Raw genomic sequence first — 24,070 nt, forward strand, 5'->3', positions numbered from 1 at the left:
GAAGCATGTGCATGATGAATTAGTTTGAGCTGCCGAAAAGTATTTCAGAACTATTTTTAGCTAAATAAATGTTGGGTAAGATATAAATGAGGACAAAAGCAATAAATGAGGACATAAATAAAAAAGAGGACCAGAACTGTATAAATGGTAACAACTTGTTGTTACTATTTATAAATATTAGGTCAATAAAAGAATGAAGAAGACATGAGCAGTTCAAGTGACTGAGGTGACTTCCAGTGGCAGAAAAAGGATGCGTGACAGGATCCTAATTTAATCCTAAGTATTTATTGGAGTATTGGAAAAATCATTTCAGATGGTGACAATAACGTACATGGCAGGTTGTTAGAAACACTTTTTAACCCCCTTTGCGCCATGACACAAGGTAGGGAAAACCCAAACAAATGTCATTGCAGCACTTTTAGAAATGAACAGTTGGGTCTTTGGTTCTGAAACAAGCTTTTCATCAGTGTAATGACAGTGAGGCTGGAGAAGTGGAAAACACTCTGATGATTTCTGTGACTTAGTTGAGTTTATAATAAGATTTTTAATAATAATTGGGTTGAGGTCTGGTGCCTGTGGAGGCCATTTGTGTACAATGAATATATTTCAAACTGATGTTCAGGAAGTCAGTTTGAAATTATTTGAGCTTTGTGACATGGTGTGTTGGCCATTAGAAGGTGTGTGCACTGTGGTCATTAATGGACTGAAACAATTCTCAGGTAGGCTCGTCAGTCAGTACTAAGAGGCCTAGGAGACATCAGACCACTACTGTTGTGGGTTGTTTGCCTTCCTCTAAACGTAAAGCAGTCTGGCCATTCTCCTCTGACCTCCAACATCAAGAAGGCATTTCAACCAAGAGAACTGCTGCTCAGTGGAGCTGATCACAGCCACAGAAACAGCAATTCGTAACAACAGTATTGCAGAAGTGGAAGCAGAGCAACTACGGACGAAAGTTTCGGCCTGTCTCAGCAATGCAAAGCCCCCAGCATCCAACATCACCATGGAGGAGAGCAAGGCACTCACATCATTTAGCGATGACAACAACATTATCATCCTTCCGGCAGACAAGGGTAGGTGCAGAGTATTGCTAAACCAGAAAGACTATCATGAGAAAATTTTGTTGCTACTCAGTGATGAAAATACTTATGAGCCCCTGAAACGAGACCCAGAAAGTTGCTACAGGAAGAGGGTGATAGACTGTCTGAAGCAGTTAGAACAAGACAAGGCTAGTGACCGGACCTCATACCACAGGCTGTACCCAGGGGAATCTACACCAAAGCTGTATGGTTTACCAAAAATACATAAACAGGGTGCACCTTTAAGACCGATTGTCTTCATGATCAACTCTGTCACCTATAACATCTCCAAGTTTCTGGCTTCGATCCTCAACCCGCTGGTGGGCAGCTCTGAACACCACATCCAGAACACCCTGGATTTTGTTGAGAAGGTGAGAGATGTCATTATGGAGGCAGACGAAACCATGGTCTCGTACGACGTTACAGCTCTCTTCACTTGCATCCCAGTCACAGAAGCGTTGGAGGTAGTCCGTAAGAGATTACAGGATGACCCCAACCTCAGCAGCAGGACCACTCTCAGCATCGACCAAGTGTGTTTGCTTTTGGAACTGTGTCTTCATTCCACCTACTTCACATACAAGGGTCAGTTCTACAGGCAGAAACATGGGTGTGCCATGGGCTCCCCAGTTTCACCCATCGTGGCCAATTTGTACATGGAAGAAGTGGAAAAGAGGGCTTTGCTATCCTACCCTGGAACACCACCAAGTCACTGGTTCAGATATGTGGATGACACCTGGGTGAAAACGCGTTTTTGGTTTATTACAGGATGATAGCGAGGCACGTTACATCTGTGTAACACAGCGCAGCGTGACTTTTTTTGACTTAATGAATTTAGACAGGTGAAAAGCGTGTGTGAGGTTTGGTTGTGCACACTCACACACACTATATGCACGTTCATACACACATAAACCACAAGCTACATATGCATGTTACCTCATCTTAAGTTATGGAACGCACACGCACACACCACAGGGTATCCAAGTTTATCTAGCTGTGTAATTAAAGTGTAACTGTTAGAGTCATGGGGTGGAGAAATGAACATTTAAACTACTATTAATTTCTCATCAGTGTCTGGGAGACAGAGAGCGAACAGAGAGACCAGAGGAACATGAGAGATCGGGAAAAGAGAAGGTAGTTTTTATTACACTTTAAATAAAAAAAAGCTCCTGAGCACAGTCAAAAATGCTGAACTTTGCACCTCCAGGGCCTTAATTAGTGTGTGAACAGCAGCTTGACCCACATCAACACAGGAACCTTCACCTCAAGAAGCTGCCAAATTTAGTTTCTGTAAACTTAACTCCCTACAGAGAAGAAAGCAGCTTCCTCCATGTGCAATATTAGCCATTTTCTGCCTATTTGATCACCTGAGCAGCCTCAATAACTTAAATTTGGTTCAATCTCCACAATATTTGTGTGTCTCCTCTGGATATTCTCTAGATTCTCTTTGTATTTTTCTTTGTAGACGACATAAACCAAAGAAGTCAGAATAATTGTGACCATAGCAACACGAGTAAGTATTCTAAAGACAATCTCATGTGTCTGATTGCGGGGAATGAGACTGATAATAATGTTCCTGCTAATGTGTTTTATAGCAGGTCAGTTCATGCATTACATGCCACAAATTACATATTTCAGGTTCAGTGAATATTACAGATTAATTTATTATTATTATTATTATTATTATTATTATTATTATTAATTATACTGAAACCTATAGAAAATAACCTAAAATACTGAAACCATTCACATGTTTTATGTATAAACTATTTTTTATGTCAGCTTATAGCATCCAATTGACCAGCAAATATCCCAACCTCAAATGTGAATGACAAACATTTATTAATAACGGACCAACAAGCTAGGCAAGAGGCAGTGGTGGCCTTTGAGAGAGGATGACAAGATCAAATGGGTGTGTGGTGCAAGTAGATATTTATTTTAAATGTGTGGCTGGTTGGGGGAGTGTTTGAGGCACTGCCCTGCTCCTCAAATTCAGATAGATTATCTCCAATCCCTTTAGCTTTTACACAACTAATAAGAAAAATATACAATGAAAACACAGCATTTCAACTTTGTTTTTTTAATCTTCTCACAGCCTTTAAATAAAAGATGGAAGTTGTCATTGTGATGATGGTTTTGAAACCCTCAGCTGAGTGTGTTCGGGACACTCTGCACTCTTATATAAATTATCAGTAACCAGGTAGGCAGGCAATCTTTTGCAATCTTGTGGCAGCTATAATGCACAAAGTAATGTATTCAATAAGACTGAAATCATAATGAATGAGACTATGGGTTTTTACTGAGTTCATAAAGCAAGAAGCTGTTTTCCCTAAGGCTTCTGTACAATCAGACCTCTTTTTGAAATGAAAGGAGTCGCCCCCTGCTGGACATTAGAAATACTCCAGGTTTATGGTGCCTCCGCTCTGACTTCACCACTCAGATTCCTTATGCCTGCATCCATCGTTTGCCAACAGTGCATACTTCATCACCTCTTTTATCCACCTGTTTGATGAAGCATATTACTTCACTCTGGCAGCTAAACTATAGTGAAACTTCCCTACTGAGAAATCAGGTCTGGTCACTAAAGATCATTCGGACTACCTTGTGCAAAGCATTTGTTAATAATAAACACTTTTTGGAGGTTTGTCCAACATGATTTTATTTCTGTGTGAATACTATAGACTTTATATAAAAGATGGATTTGCATGGGGTTAGGTTGATTGGTGATTCTAAACTGACCATAAGTGTTATGGTTGCCTGTCTCTATTAGCCCTTTCCCATTAGTGACTACTTGGATTGGGTCAGTGTGACTCAGCTCAGCTCTACTGGAATTCCATTACAATTGAGTCCCACCTAATGTGCTGGGGTCATTATAGAAACGCGGGCAAATGTCTTGTGATGTAATTTGGATGCATCATGAACACCACAAGAAAGTAAGATGAAGCAATGGTATACCTGCTGCTCGGTGCTTTGCTATTTGTCAGACACAGGGACCACGGTGTTGGTTTTTTGTGTAGCTATTACCTACTTTGCCAGGTAAATGTGGTTTTGATTTTCATGAAGGAAACGCTCTCATGAGCAATGCCACTGATCAGCCAATCGTGGCATGCAGTCTGTTGACATCACATTTATGATTGCGTCAGATTGCTTGGAACACTTGCTGAGTGGTTACTAAAAAGGTACCTGTTACCAGGTACTATTACCTAATGCAGGGGTAGGGAACTCCAGGCCTCAAGGGCAGGTGTCCTGCAGGTTTTTAGATGTGTCCTTGATCCTCGATCCAGTACAGCTGATTTACATGGTTAAATTTCCTACTCAGCGTGTCTCTAAGTTCTCCAGAGGCCTGGCAATGAACTAATCATTTGATTCAGGTGTGTTGACCCAGGGTGATATCTAAAGCCTGCTAAACACCGGCCCTTGAGGCCTGGAGTTGGAGTCAAAAACAGTTAACTGAATTTAGTTACTCAAATTAGCAGAAGTGAGGCCTCACCTACCATTATGAAGGGGAAAAAACTGTCTATAAAGAAACGTATCTTATCTTGTACCAGGTTGTAGGGAGCAAAGAAGTAATTCTGCTTTTCTTTTCTTTTTCTTACTTTAGTTTTTCAGCCCCAGGGAATCACCACATGGCCATCACCAGGCAGCGTCTGCCTTTTGTGCATAAGCTTCAGGCATGTTGCTCCGGTATCGATCAGCAGTCAGAATCATGACAAAAAAAAAAAAAACGTGCAGCAGATTCGCTGCACATTTATTGGAACTCCTCAAATCCTCTAGAAACCTCCCTGGGCAGTAAGCACCTCCCTGTGTCCTGCACATCCACCCCTGTCCTTACTCCACCCCACTCCAACCCCTCCTTTCTCTCGGTGTTATTCCGCCGGTCCAGCGGTGCGCTCAAAAAGCCAGAGCGCAGACAGAGCGCAGTGGATGCTCCAGAGCAGAAACAGCAGCGAGAATAACAAACGACAAAGACACACCGGAGGAAACCCTTTGGAATTGCGCGCGGAGACAGTAAGAGAAAGGTGCAGACTCAACACTATCGTCCCATCAGCAGTAAAAGTAGAACAGCAGAGGGAAAACGGAGCGCCAGTTCGTCCCCCCTCTTCAGCACCGCAGGGAGGAGACACGCAGAAGAGGAAAGATTCCCCCGAACGCAGTGAGAGCCTCGGACGAGGAGAAGAGGAGAGCGGAGGGCATCGGATAGGCAACAAGGAGTAAGTGAATTCACAGTTTGTATGGGAGAAAACTTATCCTGAAACTTCTTCATAACCTCATGAAGTTTGTGAAAAAAAAATGTTACACCAGCATCACCCACACCTCAGATTCACCCCAAATTTCACAAAAACTAACTCGGAGTCCCAAAACTTACGCAAAACTCGGCAGACTGTTCTTAATTATCCACCTACAGTGAGAGGAGAGGCTGAAGTGTGTGTTTATGAGTTCCTATGTGTGACTAAGTCTTGACTCCTTCCTGCACAGCTGCATGCACGTGTTTGCTTTGTTTCACTAAATATTTATTCAGCTAAACTGTCTCAGCTTGCCAGAAAAAAGGCTTTTTGAATTCCTTTTTTATTTCGAAAACTAATCCCGTCAAAGAGAATCCATGATTCATGTGTTCACTGCTAACATTATATTAACAAACCCTACACTGATGATCACAGAGAGGGGGATGGTTTAACTTTTGCCTAAGACACTATCGGAAGGAAGAGGAGTGCTTCTAAGATAAACGGTAGGTCAGCAGTGCACGTGATCAGGATGGACGCTTCTGACCTTTTTATTTTTAATATATTTTATTTTTCTCCTGATACAGTTTTTGTTTATAAATCTATATATAAAGAAAAACATTTAAAAGAATTTGAAAATGTTGCAGTTTTGTCTGATTTCATCTATTTTTGTTGTATTTGTGTGAACTGCAATTATTTGAGGAACTATTAATGAACTTTTCTTAACATTTTTAATATTTCCAGTAGAAAATGTGCCTAAACCAGTCTTGCCTTCTCTTCTCTTCAGCTCCGTGCTCTTTAACCCAGAACATACTTTCCTTGCCAATTATTAGGACTGTTAAGTGTAGTAAAGAACCAAGACAATGAACATTTTAAGTGGATATCACATTTTGTAATGTAGTTTTAGGTCCTGTGTATTAACTGTTATGTTAGATAGGAATAGAGAAAATATATATTATTCATCTGCTTGTTGTCTTATTTTATAAGATTTGTTTTGTAACTACATATCATTTAAGATGAATGTTAAATGTGAGGCGTATTCCATTCTGTGTGGGAAATAATTACATTTACAAATGCCATTGTCCTGGTCACAAAAGAAAAAGGAAAGGAAGCTGCTTTCGGCTGCTCCTTTATTCACAGTGGGTCACTACAGTGTTTGATTTGGCAGAGCTTTTACCCCAGATGCCCTTCCTGACTCAAACCCAGTGGGATTTGTGTCTCCTCCCGGGAGACAAGAAAGCAAAGTTTGGAAAGAAAAAGAATGTATTATCTTTGCAATTACAGCATAATCAATCAGGACTTATTACCCCTTATTTTAGCCATCCATTTATCCATTTTCTTAACTGTTTTCATGGTTGCTTGACCCAGCTGTCACAAGGCAAGAGGCAGAGTACACTCTGGAGAGGTCACATCAGAGTTGTCTTAATTCTTTATGGCATTGATTCAACAAGCTGCTGGAAACACTCCTCGTGTTGGTCCATATTGACATGATAGCGTCTCGAAGGTGCTCTAGTGGATTGAGATCTGGTGACTGTGGAGGGCTTTTGAGTACAGTGTCATGTTCAAGAAACCAGTTTGACATGATTTGAACTCTGGTACGCTATCTTGCTCGAAGCAGCCATTAAAAGATGGCTGTGATCATGAAGGAATATTTTTAGGACATAGTTAAGAACAATACTCGGGTATGCAGTGCCATTTAATCTCTAGGGTTTACACATAATGTTTGTACCAACTTGTTTAAACAGTTGGTACTAAGGGGCCCAAAGTGTGCCAGGGAAATTTCTCCACACACCATCCCCCCACCACCAGCTTGAATTCATGATACACTGCATGATGGATCCATGTTTTCATCCAAAGGTTGCAGCAGAAATCATTTTCCCAATCATATTAGAACTGTAGCCTCGATTTTCTGTTCTTAGCTGACAGGAGTGATACCTGGTGCAGTCTTCTGCTGCTATAGCCCTTTGGCTTCAAGGTTTGACATGTTGTACATGTTCTTCTGCATACCTTGGTTGCTGTTACATTCTCCTCTGACCTCTGGCATCATATAGGTATTTTTGTCCTGAGAACTGACAATCACTTTTTTCTTTTTTAAACTATTCTCTATAAACCCAAGAGATTGGGAAAATCCCAGTATATCAGCAGCTGAATCAGTCAGACCAGCTCAACAGCTCAGATTTTAAACTTGGCATCCAGTTCAAGACAGTGTTTTTTGGGTTTGGGTCTAAATAACGCCACAGAGAGAGGATATCCCTAATATGGTCCTCCCCAGCACACTGCTCTGGCCATGAGTACAACAGCTGTGAATCATGAAACTCTACTTTGATCGTGGCTCAAGAGTTGGGAGTTCGCCTTGTAATCGGAAGGTTGCCGGTTTGAGCCCCGGCTTGGACAGTCTCGGTCGTTGTGTCCTTGGGCAAGACACTTCACCTACTGCCTACTGGTGTTGGCCAGAAGGGCCGATGGCGCGACATGGCAGCCTTGCTTCTGTCAGTCTTCTGTCAGTCTGGCAGCTGTGGCTACAACTGTAGTTTGCCTCCACCAGTGTGTGAATGGGTGGATGACTGGGTGTGTAAAGCGCTTTGGGGTCCCTAGAGGGGACTAGTAAAAGCGCTATACAAATACAGGCCATTTACCATTTACTTTAGGAGAGTCCAGGTATAAAAATACTGTAGGGTGGGAAACCATTAGAATAGGTCCCCTTTATAGGAAATTAAAGAAACATGCAAAGTGCATACAAACTACAGCAGAATAAAACAGCTGATACAACAATGGTTTTATGCTAATTCTTTCAGGATTTGCAGAGTGAATTGATTTTACGTACATTTCATAATTTAAAACACTTCTTCTACAAAGGCCTCAGCACCTTTTTTTCCTCTTGCGGTATCTTTAGCAACATTCGCCCTTGCTTTTCTATTGCTCTTTTAGAAAGTCATAGCCTTCATACTCTCACTATATTTGTCTATATTTAAGATGCACATCATTCATCATATGTTAGATTTTATAAAAGCACAGATACGTGTTACACACGCGGGTGTAGCTAAACTCAACTTAAGGGCCCGACTCAGCCCTTTTCCAGTGTTAGCATGTAGCAACCACTTCAAAGTTTTGCTGGTGATTTATTCATAAGGCTTTCTAAAATTAACAAGCTAAATCTGTTGACTGGAGCATGTATGAGCAGAGACAGGCAGGGAGAAAAGTGCATGGGAGGGAAAATAATTGAATGCCATTTTCTCATTTCCCCTGGTAGTGGCAGCTCCAGACTTATTGGACCCTAAATCCGCCACTCACAACACTAAGCCCCGCCTCTCCTTCTCCACAAAGCCAATGACACTGACGCCTCCGGAGGAGAGCGAGGTGAGGACAAATGAGATGTTTTCACAGGATTTTTGTTACACCCTGTGGTGTCATTGTAGTTTATTTTGGGACACCTCTTGCATGCAGGTATGTATATGGTTTGATTAACAAGCTGAAGTGTTGCAGGTGGTTGCCACAGTGATGAAGTGGAAGACGGTGACAGCCATCTTTCTTTTGGTGGTTCTGTACCTGGTGATGGGAGCAGCAGTCTTCAGATCCCTGGAGCAGCCCCATGAGAGGTAAGCAGGTTAAAGAGAGGTAGGCCAGTCATCCATCCATCTATTTAGCTGTCCCACGACTCGCATAACTGCTCCTCTCCAATCTGTGGCAATGAACGCAAAGGTTAAGACCCTACAAATAAGTACGGTGTGCTTGATCTTCTATGAATATTTATTTAAAGTAAAAATATATTAAATGTTATGTTTATTAAAGTCATAAATGTTTAGATGTAAACTTTTAGCTTTATGTATTTTCAGCTCACCACTGGGTACCCTGTAGTGCACTTCCTGAAACAGCCCTAGTTTAATGCAGTCTTCAACACAGATGACTAAAGAATATATACAAGTCTGTGCTAGTACTTTCTGCTCTTGATTGGGAGCATGAAACTGACTGAGTCATTAAAACATGTACAGTTCTACTACACTTAATTTTTGGGCTTCTGTGTTAGTTTCATATCACGTGTTTGGATTTCTGTGTTTTCACTTCCTGTTATATTTTGAAATATCTGTTTGTCATACACTTCCTGCTTCCAGCTTTTGCTCACTTTCCAGCTCTTTATCTCTGTTCAGTCACTTACCTTGGTATCCGTAGCCCAACTTCTTTACTTCCCATTTTCCAGACTGTGCTGTCTTCATAAAACCAACCCTTGTAGACACGCCCTGCTGCTCCTCGTGTTTTGTTGTACTCTTTGTGCCTTTGTGTTCTTACTACTTCTGACCGGATGTGAGTGATCTTTTGCCTATTTTGTTGGATCTTGCTTCTGATCTTCTATCTGCCAGATTTGTTTGCCAGAGTGACTGACCTTCCATGTATGGCCTCAGCCTGGTAATAAAGATTTGATTTTTCCCAGTATCCTGTGCTGTATATTTGGCTGTGAACTCTTCGTTTCCCACAGTTAACAAAGACACGACTGAGATTATTTATTTCACCAAAGTAGGAAAGCCCCCAAATGATTCCCATGAGCAATACAGAAATACTGAGCATATTAGTCCTACTCTAAAATATTTAGGCTGTCATATATATAATTCCATTAGTCTTTGATGTTTATAAACCAAATCAAACTTTGTTCAGTTGACATAATAGTACTTTTCCTCTTTCTAATAGTGAACAGCGTTTGGCCATCCTGTCCCAGAAGCTGCAGTTCCTTTCCAGACACTCCTGTGTCAACCAGAGCCAGCTGGAGGAGCTGGTTAAGGTAAGACTAACCTGACATTAATATTAATGTTAAAACTCATGCATTAAGTAGAGCAGCGTATGTACTGTACCCTACTATGATTCAGCACAGCAGCACTGGTTTCAGCACCATGGACAGCTCCTTTAGCTTTAAAAGGAAGAGCGTCTGAGATACCGAGAGTTTCTGCTCTGTTTCAGACTCTTGCTGTTTGCTTGGTCTTCCAGCTATGGCCCAACAAAATCAGAAATTCTTAAATTCACTCAAGATAATGTATTTTCTTTATCACTTGTAGATATTTGCGTCGTTTACAATGCTATTTCATATATTTTCCTTCTTTAATTTGTTACACAGGTAAGCACAAAAACACATTCCTGCACATCTGTAAAGAAAAGTGTCTTATAGTAGGTTTTTAATTTACGGATGTCTGAGAGGAGGATGCTGATGAAACTCTTCAGCATTAGGGACAATCCAACAATGCATGGGACCCTGATTGGTCATTGCAGCACTCACAGTAAGAGGCTGCTTTGACGTGCAGGTTTGAGCGCTACAGGAGATCTTTTCTGCCTGTGGCTTTTAGACTGAATGACTCCTCATTCTGCAGGGATGATGTTTAAATACATTTTAAAGCTGTGCCCACACACAACAACACTTTATCATGTATAATACTCGAATGCCATCCCAGCTTACCAGACAGGAGATCTGCAATATCACCTCTAATTAATTCACCCTGTTATCGCTTACTCCATCTGCTGATGTAAACTGTAAACAATCATATTTATGTTTATATTCATAATCTTATTTTCCCGTATCTTGTATTTTAATAGTCGTACTTTATTTTGTTGCTGTCTGTGACTCTGGCTGTCTTTTTCTTTCTCTCTACCTTTTAGCAAGTTGTGTCCGCCATCCGTTCAGGAGTAAACCCTGCAGGAACAATGACCAACAACAGCAGCCTGTGGGACCTGAGCTCTGCCTTCTTCTTTGCTGGGACTGTCATCACAACCATTGGTAGGAAACACACACATACACTCACACAAAGAGCATCTATGTTCAGACCGAAAGAACCACATTGTATATTTTCCGTTTTTAATTAATTTATGTTTACTTTTGAGTTGACAGTCCTCTAAATATAGCTCTTACAGTTAGCTACATAACAGTGACCTTTCTTTAGTTATTGATTATACATCTGCTTTGTGGATATAATCAAACTAGCACACTTACTTTCCCCATACATTTACTTTGTGCATGCATGTGTATAGATTTCTTAAACTCTCCTCACTTTCAACACAGTGGCCATTTCTACTTGCATGACACTGTAATTCCACCTTAGTTGAGTTATATTAACTCTTTTTTGTAATTAGATAGAATATATTCAAAAATGGAAAAAATTGAAACATGCAGTGTTATAGAAGTGTAATTTAAAAACGCAGCTAATATATTTCACTATCTATCCAGCAGTGTTTCGAGTGTAGTGGTTGGATATCTTCCAAACAAATTCACAAATGCAGTCTTCATGCAGCGAATACCGGGATTCAAATCATCAAATCACTGGTGATGTGTCCTCTTCGCAGGTTTTGGGAACATCTCTCCCCACACCGAAGGCGGGAGAATATTCTGCATTGTCTATGCTTTGTTAGGGATACCGCTGTTTGGCTTCCTTTTGGCCGGTGTAGGAGACCAGCTCGGCACCATATTTGGCAAGGGCATTGACAAAGTGGAGAAGATGTTCGTGGTGAGTGTGGAGCATCAAACACAATCACATTAAACTTTCAAAGCCTGAACCAGAAAATAATTCCCAGAAAATGTAAATATTTTGAAGAGCTTTTACTGAACCTTCTCACAAAACAATAATTCAGTATTAATTTGCATATATGAGTTTGATTTTGTATCATATTCGCAACATCTGGCTCTTCTTTTTTGCAATTTATTGCTTAAAAATTACCTGAAAAAACAGAAAAGTTTTGAACTGTTTCTTTCAAAGACTTCACAGAGTCAGACAAACAGAGCTGGATTGGTAAACTGTTCCAGAGCCTTGGTGCCACAGACTGAAAGGCTCTATCCACCACAGTCCTCACTTTTGTATGAGGGGACAGCTAATAGATTTTAAGCTTGTGAACGAAGACAGTGAACAGCAGTTTGTTTAGGAAGAAGTTGAGATATGCAGTCTGGAGCTTGTCCATTTAGTGCAAGGAATTAGAAAGACTTCAATCCTCTTCAGAGCTGATGTTGCAAGCATCATAACGTTTGCCACGGCATCTCCAGGCCTTTTTTTATGCCTGTCACATATGCTCAGTGTGAACCTGCTGTCATTTCTGAAGAGTCATTTCTCATTTCTAGCAGTGCTTTTCCTGTTCCTGCTCACGCAGTGGAGTAGATAACGGTCCTGCTGCTGGGTTGATGCCATGTCTCCATGTGTTATTTCATTAACGGCCCGTCTTCTGGTATTTTCCTGGTATTTTTGTCTACTCTGTGCTGAGGGACACAGCAAACCTTCTCGCAATGGCTGGACTCTCTGTATAAGATGAATGGGCAGCAGGTTCAGTCTCATCCTACCAGCATTAAAAAAGACACTAACAACACAAGAATAACACTAGAGAAAACTGAATCAGGAATAAAGATAGAGCAAGCACCTGCAAAATCACTCCCTTTTGGGGGGTTTTGTTCTTGTTGTCTCTTAGGAGCATCTTTGTTGCTTCATTTGCACCGAAGGAGATAAATTCACAATGGTTTGTGCCATCCCTCAAGTTTAACTAACTTGTGTTTTTAAGTGTTAAAACACTTACTAAGAAGTTAGGGACAGGGGAATGCAGAAGAAGGCACACACATGAACACAAACAAATCATTTCCTTTATTTTGGAGTCGGTGCTCATTAAAACACCTGATGCTCATCCAAATTAGAAAAAGATCTCTTTGTATTTGTCGTTGCAGGGCACTCATTTTCAAGCTGATTCGTTCATTTATCGTGTTGTCACATTCTTCTCACATGTTGCAAAAAAAGCCTGCAGATCTATTAAGAGAGACAAAGGTGACTCAGCTCGCAGTCACGTCTTCAAAGTTCAAGTAGCTGGTGTGAATAATATGTTTTGTAGTCTTGAAGGAGCAGAAATCTGAAAACAGAAACATACTTTGGAATGATTTCCTCCTCCCGCTGCTCTCAGGGCACCCGAGGGACTGAGTAATGAATATTGTGATTAAGGAAAGAAGACAAAAGTTCATTGTGTAAGTGCCTGTGTGAGTATGAAAGCCTGATTGCTCAGTGCAGACTGTGTGAGACTGCAGCATTATCCTCAGTGAATGTCTTTTCTCTTCAGCTGCACCCACGGGACCAATTTATGGAATAATGCCATTACTGCTAACAGCGTCAGGCTAATTTGGCATTTCACTTCAGAGTATTCTGTTTAACAGTCTGTTTTATTATTATTATCAGTCAGTCCTCCACTTTGGTCCCACCTTAAACATCTCAACTCTGCAAACATTAATGCTTACCAGATAATAATCCTTATAATAATCCTTAATGACTTTAGCTGTTTAACCTGAGAGAGAAACACGTTGTCTTTTATTTTATATGAAATATTGTCATTACACAGGTTTCCACAGAATTAACATTTTCGACTGAGTAATACTACAGCTTAATTCTGACTAAATGCAGTTTCACAGGTAGACTGGAGTAATTAGAAGTAACTGGAGCCAGCCTTGTGTACATAGATTAACACAACCTCCACATCAACATCTACTGAGTTCTTTCATTTTTCATCTTTTCCTTTGGTGACACTTTTGTACTTTTATTTGAGTGTGATGTCAAGTGCAGGAATCTAATCCAGTATTATACCTTTGAGATCTGAATACTTAATGTCTGGATTCTCCCTGCCTGCAGACACACAAAGTTTATGTTGAGTATTTGAATGATGTCCTTTTCTTTCCCGTGTAGCATGGGGAGATCAGTCAGACAAAGATCTGGGTCATATCCACGCTGCTGTTCGTGCTGTTTGGCTGCCTGCTGTTTGTGGCCCTCCCGGCAGCCATCTTTAAACACATCGAGGGCTGGTCTGCGCTGGAGTCCCTGTACTTTGTCGTCATCACCTTGACTACTATTGGTTTTGGGGACTTTGTGGCAGGTAAAAAGCACAACCAGTGATTTAATGCTAAGACACAGTTTGGACCTGGTTCTCTGAGTCATGTTGATCCGTCTCGTTAATCTGTGTGTGTGTGTGTGTGTGTAGGTGGGTCAGATATTGAGTACATGGACTACTACAAACCAGTCGTGTGGTTCTGGATTCTGGTTGGGCTGGCCTACTTTGCTGCTATCCTCAGTATGATTGGAGACTGGCTGAAAGTCATCTCCAAGAGAACAAAAGAAGAGGTACGATACCCTCGGTTTCTATTTTCTGCTTCATCTAACTTTTTGCAGCTTGTTTTTGTTCCTTTTATCAGCTTTATGTGTACCTGTCACCATGTGCCTTTTTCTGTACAATGACACTCATTATTCGAGCTACATTATGCCATATCGCCACTTCAACTTTTGCCCTCTGTTTAACGTTATTTCAGTGATACGACTGTTTTCTAATCCAATCGACTCACTGCCATCAAAACACAAGCACTGGATCTTATTGTGATCATCCCCAGAGGGAAATAGAGATCATTTAGACAATGTGTGATGATGAAGCTTAATATCAAATGACTTTAATACTAAATATAACAGAGATTATCAAAATAAATCCAACCTTGTTTCCAAAAAGGAACTTCTGGACATTTCCAGCCTTTTATTAAAAAACTGTCAGGGTCTCCTTCTGAGTGATACAGCTGTGTTCTTTGTGCTACCTGAATTTTGCTGGTGAGCATGAATAAAGAATTTTTCATACATTTTTACCAGTTATTATCAAAAACATCCTCTGGATCACATTTTTGTCAAGAGCACAATTACATAATCACATCTTGCAGTCCTGCTGTGATATGCCATCTCACTGGTCTGTAGATGCAGGCGTGTTATTATCATAAGTCACCGCAGATGCAGTTAGACGCACAGACATTATCACTATCTTCAAGAGATTTCATTTTTGGCCAGATGGGGTAGCAGAATGGCTCTGTGGATCTTATTATCCATAAATTGTATGGCTGCAGTGCACACACACACACACACGCGCGCGCACACACACACACACACACACTGACACAAAGACTGAAGGCAGGACTATTTATACACAGCTGGTATAAATGAGGAATTTGTGCTGACAAATCAAGACAGTCGTGGGGAGAAGTAAAAGCAAGGCTCCAGAGACGACTAACTATCAAAGTAAAACAGGAAATAACCAAAAAGATAACCAGTAAGAGACAAAAAACTAAGAATAACATGATACAGAGAAACTCTTTGGAGGCATCAATAACAAAGTCAAGACAGAAACCCGACCATAATATTGTAACACTAAATTAAAACTCAGTGTTAGCAGAACTAAGATTCACAGTACTAGAATAGTAAACAAGAATCTGGAAATACAACAAAGACAAACATCTGAGCTTTAAACATCAGAATGATCAGAAAACAACAAACATGCACTCACACTTGTAATGAATATAGAATAAACACACAGAAAGAAAGTGAGCTATACTTTGCAGTCGAAAAGAGCTATCAAAGAATCACAACAGCAACTCTGTAGTAAATATACATGAAGATGAGTCCTGTTTATATCAGCAACACAAAATACATGCTTGATTATATATTACAGGGGTCTCCAACTCCAGGCCTCGAGGGCTGGTGTCCTGCAGGTTTTAGATGTGTCCTTGGTCCAACACAGCCCATTCAAATGGCTAAATTACCTCCTCAACATGTCCTGAAGTTCTCCAGAGGCCTGGTAACAAACTAATCATGTGACTCAGGTGTGTTGACCCACGGTTATATCTAAAACCTGCAGGACACCGGCCCTCGAGGCCTGGAGTTGGAGACCCCTGATATATTAGATACACCTGAGGATGAGACGGTGATGGTGAAGTATATTTTAAATAGGTGTGCAAATATTACCTTCATTGTTATCAGATAAAAACCACAAAAGTAAACCTGTGAAAGTCTTTTTGTTGCTGGCTTTCATGTGTCTCCTGTCATCCTAATGCATTTCTACTGACCTCTTTATATCTTTGTGTCATTGCAGGTTGGAGAGATCCGGGCGCATGCTGCAGAGTGGACGGCAAATGTCTCTGCAGAATTCAAAGAAACCCGTCGTCGTGTTAGCATTGAGATCCATGACAAGTTCCAGCGTGCTGCATCAATCAAACGCAAGCTGTCCTCAGAGCTGGGATTTAGCCCGGCTCCCGAGGTCACCCTGCCCAAGCGGGTTGTGTCTGTCAATTTCAACAATGAACGGGACAAAAACGAGAAGGAGGCCGGACTGCACGGATCGACACCTTCGGCCATAAATGGCGCTTTGGTCTTGAACGGACCGGATCTGGAGAGAGGCGAGATCTCAATTATTGAGCACCTCAAGTAGCAGAAGGACTGTCGGCACCTCTCAAGATCCTTCCAAGGTCTCTCTGTTTGTCATAACTGGTGGTACAAGGCATTGCTTGAGAATTCAGAAATCAAAATATTGAAAGTGGCCCCAGCAGAAGACATCTTCAACGTGAAAGAGGAGTCAAAGCCTTGCTTGATAACACTTGCACACATATTCCACTTTACCATCCTCAACCCCAACAATGAAAGAGCGTGAACAACATACAGAACTGTATTTTTTGGTGTTTGTCAACTAAATCTTACAGAAGTTACATTTAAGGACATACTGAAAAGCTAGGAAATCTGGAAATCTGCATCTGTCTGTCTTCATAACTGAAACAACTAAACATATTTGTTTTTGCTTTGTTTTTTTCACTATTGCTTAGTCAGTCTAGAGGCAAGCAGGCGTTAATGAGAGACAGAGGAGTATAATATCCAACAAAGGTCCCTGGCTCGTAATAAACCCAGGACGTAGTTAGTCACTGTGCTGCTGTTATGATAATGACAATCACAGCCTGCTGTTAACAAAGACCATGAACACCATTTAAGAGGCGTATATTTAGAAAAACATACTGGCATTAGAATTGTAAAAGTCAGTCAATCTGATGAGGAGGATGTCTGTAGATTGTAGTAGGGGCCTTCTGTATTTAGAAGTAAACCCATATGGGAGCATGTTTGTGTAATTTTCTACTATTGTTGTCAAGAGTGAAATATTTGCAGTTTTAATTCTGCACAAAAAGGTACTTAAAAGCATGTACAGCGTATTTTTTAATCCGAAGCTTTAGCTGACTATGTATGTTTTAAAGAGCAGCTCAGGCAGGCATGACTGTGACTATGATCATTCAACTATTACAGTGGAGTCACTGTAATACCAAAAAGCAGTACTGTTACTTGATCAGTGTTATTGATTCCACATGATGTTGTTAAATGTATAAATGTATTTTGCATGTTTAGTTCAGTTCGTTCAGTTTAATAATTACCCACAAGCCATTACTTTTTCCACGATTTTTAATTGCAGTTTTAAAAAAAAAATCGCGATAGCCAGTTATTTGTGGTTCGGTCTTGACTTTTACTGCTAATCTTTATATGATGCTTTCATGTTAATGATGTGTTTTAATAGAGGGCATGCTTTGTACTTACGAAGCTCCTCTCATTTTTAAGGAAAGGGCATAAAAATAATGCAGTGATTTTACAGCAGATGTATTTTTTTCAAAACAAGTGGCTCTATGAAGATTTATCAGACCACTGCAGTGCCTCAAACTCTTCACTTTGCCCACAAGACCAAACACAACACAAAGTGAAGTGAAGAGGACTATCGATTTTGCACCAGTTCAGTGAGTTGCATGGTGATATGTTAAAGACTGGACGCTTTATCTGCAGCAGTAAGCCATTCCAAACTGGTAAACTCCATTTAAGGAACATTGCTACATATGGAGTACAGAGCTCGGTCATTCGCCATCACATTCATTCAGTCTGTCTTCTGTATCAGTAGAATTTGTATCTGTGTTTGGATGTGGAAAATATTCATATGTTATGGTGTACTGTACCAGTTACTTTTCAATGATGCAATGCCCACATAGTTGTAACCGTAAATATATATACGCATAGAGTAAGGTCCAAAAGTATTTGGAGACAGCTTTGTTATTCTGCCTCTGTACATCACCTCTGGATTTTAAATTCAACACTAAAGATGTGATTGAAGTGCAGACTTTAATTTAAGAGGTTTACAAAACTTTTACTCTTTAGGAACTACAGCCATTTTTCTACAGTCTTTTTTAATAGTTGGATGAAAGTCTTTGCAGTCAATGAGTGCCTAAAGTGTAGAACTCATGAACATCTTCAAACACTGTGTTTTTTTTTCCTGGAGATGTTCTGCTGTGCCTTTACTGCAACTACCTTCAGTTGCTGATTGTTTGTGGGTCTTTTGTGCATTTCGTTTTGCATTTACTTATTAAAAGCTAAAAGCACCTGCTGCTGGGTTGAGATCAGAGCAGTTGCATTGTCAATAAACACTAGTGATCAGGTTCCACTAGCAGACACTCATGCCAATGCCATAGCATCACCTCCCCCGTGTCTGGCAGATGACGTGCTACGCTTCAGACCATGAGCCATTTCTCTCTTTCTCCTTACTTTTATCTTCCTACCTCTTCTCTTTTGTTTAGTTAATCTATTAATCTAAGTCCATTTTGTGGGGTTAGGGAGTCCAATGTGGCTTTCCTATCCTTGCAATCAGTGATTTGCACCTTAAAAGCATCTCTTGAGTTTACACTCTGAAAGTAATATCTACTTGAAAGTTGTTTTTCTTAATCAAAGAAATAATTCTGTCATCATACATGTTAGTTATCTTTTGGTGTTGCTGAGATGGCCAGTGCATGCCTTCTGTACCAGATTGTTGATTTGGCCAGTAGTAAAGTTTTTGCGATCTCTCCGAGAGGTAAATTTTTACCTAACGATGGCAACACTTGGAGTCAAATCCAAATCTTTTATTTTCTGGAGATGTAAAGAAATAATTAAGAAAATTTCCTCACCTGGCCATTAAATAACTGGGTTATCCCATTATTTTTGAACCTCTGAAAATCTTCTAAAAAATTTTGAAACTCCTAAACAGTTAATGTATTTGTTAAACCCCTTGAATTAAAGCTGAAAGTCAGTCAGATGCTGGTTATTTGATTTAAAATCCGCTGTGGTGGTGTACCAAGAAATACATATGGAGCTAACCGTATGCGACACAGTTCCCCCAAATACTGGTGATTCTTTTGTTTTCAATCAGGTAATTGTGTATTTTATTTTATTGTCAAACAACATACATTTTTTTCTGATGACGTATTGGGGTGACAATCCAAAGCTAACATAATTCACAGTGAATGCCTTTTTTTTATACTGCATGTGTCAAAACCTTTCTTGCAGACAACTGTTAGACTGCAAAAAGTGTTAATCATCTTTATTTGTGTGCAAGACATATATTGTGTTTGCAATTTTAAAGATATAATTTAACGTGGATATGTGTGAGCTCTTAAATAGGAAAAGTGGAAATTGTTTTTGAGGCATGAAATATCAAACCATTTGTGTTTACACTGTAGCGATGTAATGGAAGTGAATTTGCCTTGTTGAGGACAAGATGAAGGTTTTGGAGTGAATGTGCACAGTGCTTTTTCCATGTGTGTACACCTGCCATTGAAAATGCACTTTTATGCTGCTGCCTTTGAACGTAACACTGTGCTGCAGGCTTGAGAGCAAACCTATCCATCCGGTCAGAAGGTGGTGACTGTTATTGTGAAGTGGCATTAGTGACAACTGCATGGTTTAACACACGAACTTCTCACTCACAAATAATCCAAGGAAGAGGACTTAATTCTCAGATTGTTGTAACATACAAGAAGAGCATGAAAAACAAAACATACAGATAAACTGGGTTGAAATAATAATCAGACAAATAAGATCGAACAATTAAGTGAGTTTGAATTGAGCTAATAATTGTGACAAGAAAAAGATTATGATTCTGTAACCCAGCCTGCAATTTCTGTATTACCAAAGATAAACTGTGACTGTTAGATAAAAGTGTAATACCAGAATATATTAGATTATATCTGCTACAATAATCTAGCAAAGTACCAATTATTAGATTTTTTTTGGAGTCCTAAGAAGCTTGTATTAATAAATAATATGGATTGTCTTTAGAGATTATGTAAGGACTTTGGTTATACACCCACTGGACATGCTAGTGGAACAGATTAAGAAAATGTTTTGAATTTTCTATAGATGTGTTTTTGTTTCTGTACTAACCTAAAATCTGTGTAGTTAGGTACTAACAGTGAACGGAAGTAGTAATCTGATGTTGCCTCATCTGTTTGCTTTGTCTTTTTTTTGTGTTTTTAAATAAACTAACCTTTACATTGTTTTTATTCAATTCTAGATATGTTCATCTTTTTATGATGATGAATGTATTTTTCTACACTCTGGTGAAATTACTCGACACTAATGAGTCTGGAAGAACACAATGTTATAACAAGAAAATGTCTGTAGAGCTAATCTCGAATGTGACAAAGATTTTTGTATGACATACGAAGTGAAAATATACCGACTTTCAACAATTACTCTGTCCAGTGTGTAATTCAAGGTGCTCAGCTTTTGTAGCCAATTCTGTGAATATATATGTGTACATATATATATATATATATATATATATTTATTTTCTGCACTATAAGGCGCACTTAATTTTCTCAAACATCGACGGTGTGCCTAATATTCCGGTGCGCCTTATGTATAACTTCAGGTTGTGCTTACTGACCTCGAACCGTTTTTATGCGGTACACGGCACGCAAAAATCTGTCAAAAAATGTTTTAGTACGACTTTGGTAAGCTACGAAGCCGCACCGCTTTGTGGATTGTCTGAGAATTAAGCAGATGTGGTTAGTTATTTGTCAATTTGATATAATTGAAGCTTGAAAAAACATTTGTTAAATTCTAAGCTACCATTCGCTTTCTTTCCACCAGTTCTCTGGCATCTGACATCACCTACAGCATTACCCTTCATTCATTCAGACAAAACATAGAACAGACCGGTTGCACAGGCAATTTTAAGTGTAAAGAAAAGCCCATGTATCTGATAAGTCAGTCTCATACAATTATGCACCACTGGGGCAACAGAGTCAGTAAGTGCCATGCAGCTGCATGAAAAAGCACAAGCTGAATCTCAAAATGAAGCAACTGTAAAGAGGAAATGTCAGGTGAATCATTCAGTTTAAGTTCGGCATCTGGTTTTTATGTCTGTTTATCTTTCTGCAAATGTGCACATTTTTATGTGCACCAAATAACTGTATACAAGACGTAAAGTAAATGGCGAAATATCTTCATTGTTCTCCCAACACAACCATTCATTTTTTGTATTCAGTCTTATGAAACAGACTGAGTGAAACTTTAAGAAACGTGCACAAGGACAATATTAAGGTTTTTTTTTCTTTGACTAAGGGGCTGAATTCCTATCGAGCCCCTTATGGGGATTATATGTAACTGTATTATTCAGGATGTTTTTATTTTTAGATTAAATTACAGCATGTCATTAATCTAAACATGTCTAGGTTCATTTCCCAGTGTGGTCCTTAGTGAAATTGAGTTTGACACCCCCGCAGTAGTTGTGTGCACATCATCAGGTAAAAGTAATTTAGAACTGAAAACAGCTGCAGGGTGCAAAGTACATTAAGCCTATGCATTCAAGTTTGTTTGTTTTTTCATACATACAACCTGAATTTGATGCTCAGTGAGTAACCCTTTCTCTACTACACTGTGGACTTTTGGGCAGTTGAACACTGGGAAAGGTCACATCCTGCTCAAAAAGGGTGTAGCTTTATAGGTCAACTTACACATGAAAACACACAAAACAAAACTGTTTATGCTACTGTAAGTTGAAGGAATAATCTGCATTAATCAGCACATTGCATTTAGAAAGACACTGTGCTCGTCAGTTTCCTATACAATATGTCTCTGCAGCTAACACCCTCCCCAAATAAAACCAGACCAAATTCTTCAGAAATCAAAGAAACCGAACTACCCATCCTGCACTATGTAGCAACAAAGAAACCACTAATTAACCATTGCTGTAATTTGCCATATCAAAAAAGAAAATGCATATTCTAAAATTAATTTGTCCCCATCTGTTTAAAAGTAGTTCCTCTGCATGTGTTACATTTGAGAGTAAAAGTTAAATTCTCAAGAAATCAACAAAACCTTGGGTCATTGTTAAATACAACACATATCTACAGAGCACGTAGGTCCAGTGTAAATGTTGTTCTAATTCTTTCGTTGAAGGTGCTTCAAAACATTAAATCTACAGAAGTCCGATGAACCGGAGCATCCACTGGCTTTTATGTTAATTCTGTTCTAATGGTTTCCATTTTTAGCTCTCCTCGTGCACAGGCAATTATTTGCTTAGAAAGGTGCTGTAAAAAAAGGGACCCAGTGATGGTGGCTGTTAAAAATAGCTCACACACTCTGTGTCTAGGTGAACGTATTATCCTCGTCCAAGAGGAGCACAGAGACACCTCAGTGAAAGCCAACACGTGCAAATTTTCTCTCTAAGAAAAACCTAAGTGGAAACATGTAAGACATTTATGATCAAGCCATTTATTAGTTTGACTTCATTTTTATTTCTTTGCTTTCCTCTTTTATATCTATTTTCATTTCCTGTATTACTGTCTTTAGAAGACTTAGGTTGGCTCCAGTGGCTTCTTTTCCCACCACTTAACCAGGACATATGCTTCATTTAGCTCACTACCAATGCCAGTAGTAAAAGAAAAATGATCTATACCTTTCAGCCATAAACATAGGGTATTAATAACCCTGTGAGAAACTCTCAGGTGCTTTTTTAAAATTCATTTGAAACTTCAACCTTGAACATAAAGTTTGTTTAACTGGGGTTGTGGAGTTTAAAGGTGGTGGGTGTTTACCGGCTTGGAGAGAAAGTGAGCATTGTACTGGAATAGATTATAAGTGTCTGAGTCCTGGCTAAATGGCATAATAAAATGCATGGATGGCTGGCTGCATGAAAATGTTGTCATACACGCACTTTCAGGTTTTACATATTTTTTAAAAAATCATCTTTACAGAGGACATTTGTTTAACCACAGCACTCTTCAGAGTCCCGCCAAAGTCTGGACTTTCATTGAACCATTGCAACACGAAGTGGTTTGCAAACACACAGGGAGTGAAAAAAAATTAGTATTTTCACTCTTATGTTCGCTGTTTCCTGCACAGTAAAAGTCTGTCTATCTAAACAAGAAACACTTTATGCATTATAGGAAATCCCCAGCACTCTAATCCTACTGCAGTATAACAAAGGGATAGATCAGGATCACCTGATCCAGCCATAACTATAAGAATATTAGAAGTCATCCAGATCTTTATGTATATAAAACGTGGCTACATTAACTAGTTGATTTTTTTATCATCTGGTTTCATGGATAAATAAAACTGGGTATCATCTGCATAGCAATGAAAATGTATAGAGTCTGTTCTAATGTTGCCAAAGGGAAGAATCTATAAAGTAAAAAGTATGTGTCCCAGTACAGAACCCTGTGGAACTAACTTTTGTTTGTGAAGAAGACCCCACATTAGCATGCACAAAGTTAAATTTATCAGATATGATTCAAACCACTGCAGTGCAGTTTGTTTAATGCCAAGAATATCTTCTTATTTCTGTAGTATAATAAATTTAGCGCAAAAAGCTAAGACATTTGTGTTTGGTTGACAAATTCTTTGTTGTAACAGCGCTTCTTGGCAATAAATCTTTTTCCTCTTAAATGGCCCCACATTTGTAAGGAAGATTTATGTCCATGTCAAAATTGCTAAATCTCTGCTAATGCTAAACAGCTTGTTCTGCAACCGAATCTTTTTTTGAGTTTCTGGTTCTCCAGGTGTTGGCCATCAGCAATGCGTCCCGATTCTGCCTACGTCAGTTGGATTGTAGGGTCAAAGTGTGAAGAAGACGTGGAGAATGCTATGCTGATTGGTGCACTGATAGGGTAACAGCTATGATGCACTCTAAATCCTGACTAGA

General features: G+C 39.6%; 1 protein-coding gene across 1 annotated transcript; it reads left to right on the forward strand.

Annotated features, from left to right (window-relative positions):
* The first annotated feature begins 4,984 nt into the window (after positions 1–4,984).
* Positions 4,985–20,420, forward strand: LOC146718505 (potassium channel subfamily K member 2-like). The gene is made up of 9 exons (XM_085452427.1): positions 4,985–5,284; positions 8,544–8,650; positions 8,777–8,889; positions 9,974–10,064; positions 10,931–11,048; positions 11,612–11,772; positions 13,969–14,155; positions 14,261–14,400; positions 16,181–20,420. Coding segments are annotated over exons 1-9 (1,254 nt in total). The 5' UTR covers positions 4,985–5,283; the 3' UTR covers positions 16,517–20,420.
* The last annotated feature ends 3,650 nt before the right edge of the window (positions 20,421–24,070 follow it).

The sequence above is a fragment of the Copadichromis virginalis genome, linkage group LG1 (genome assembly GCF_057382275.1).
Source record: "Copadichromis virginalis isolate Kocher_CV1m ecotype Utaka linkage group LG1, C_Virginalis_male_GT1.1, whole genome shotgun sequence".
NCBI classification, from domain to species: Eukaryota; Metazoa; Chordata; class Actinopteri; order Cichliformes; family Cichlidae; genus Copadichromis; species Copadichromis virginalis.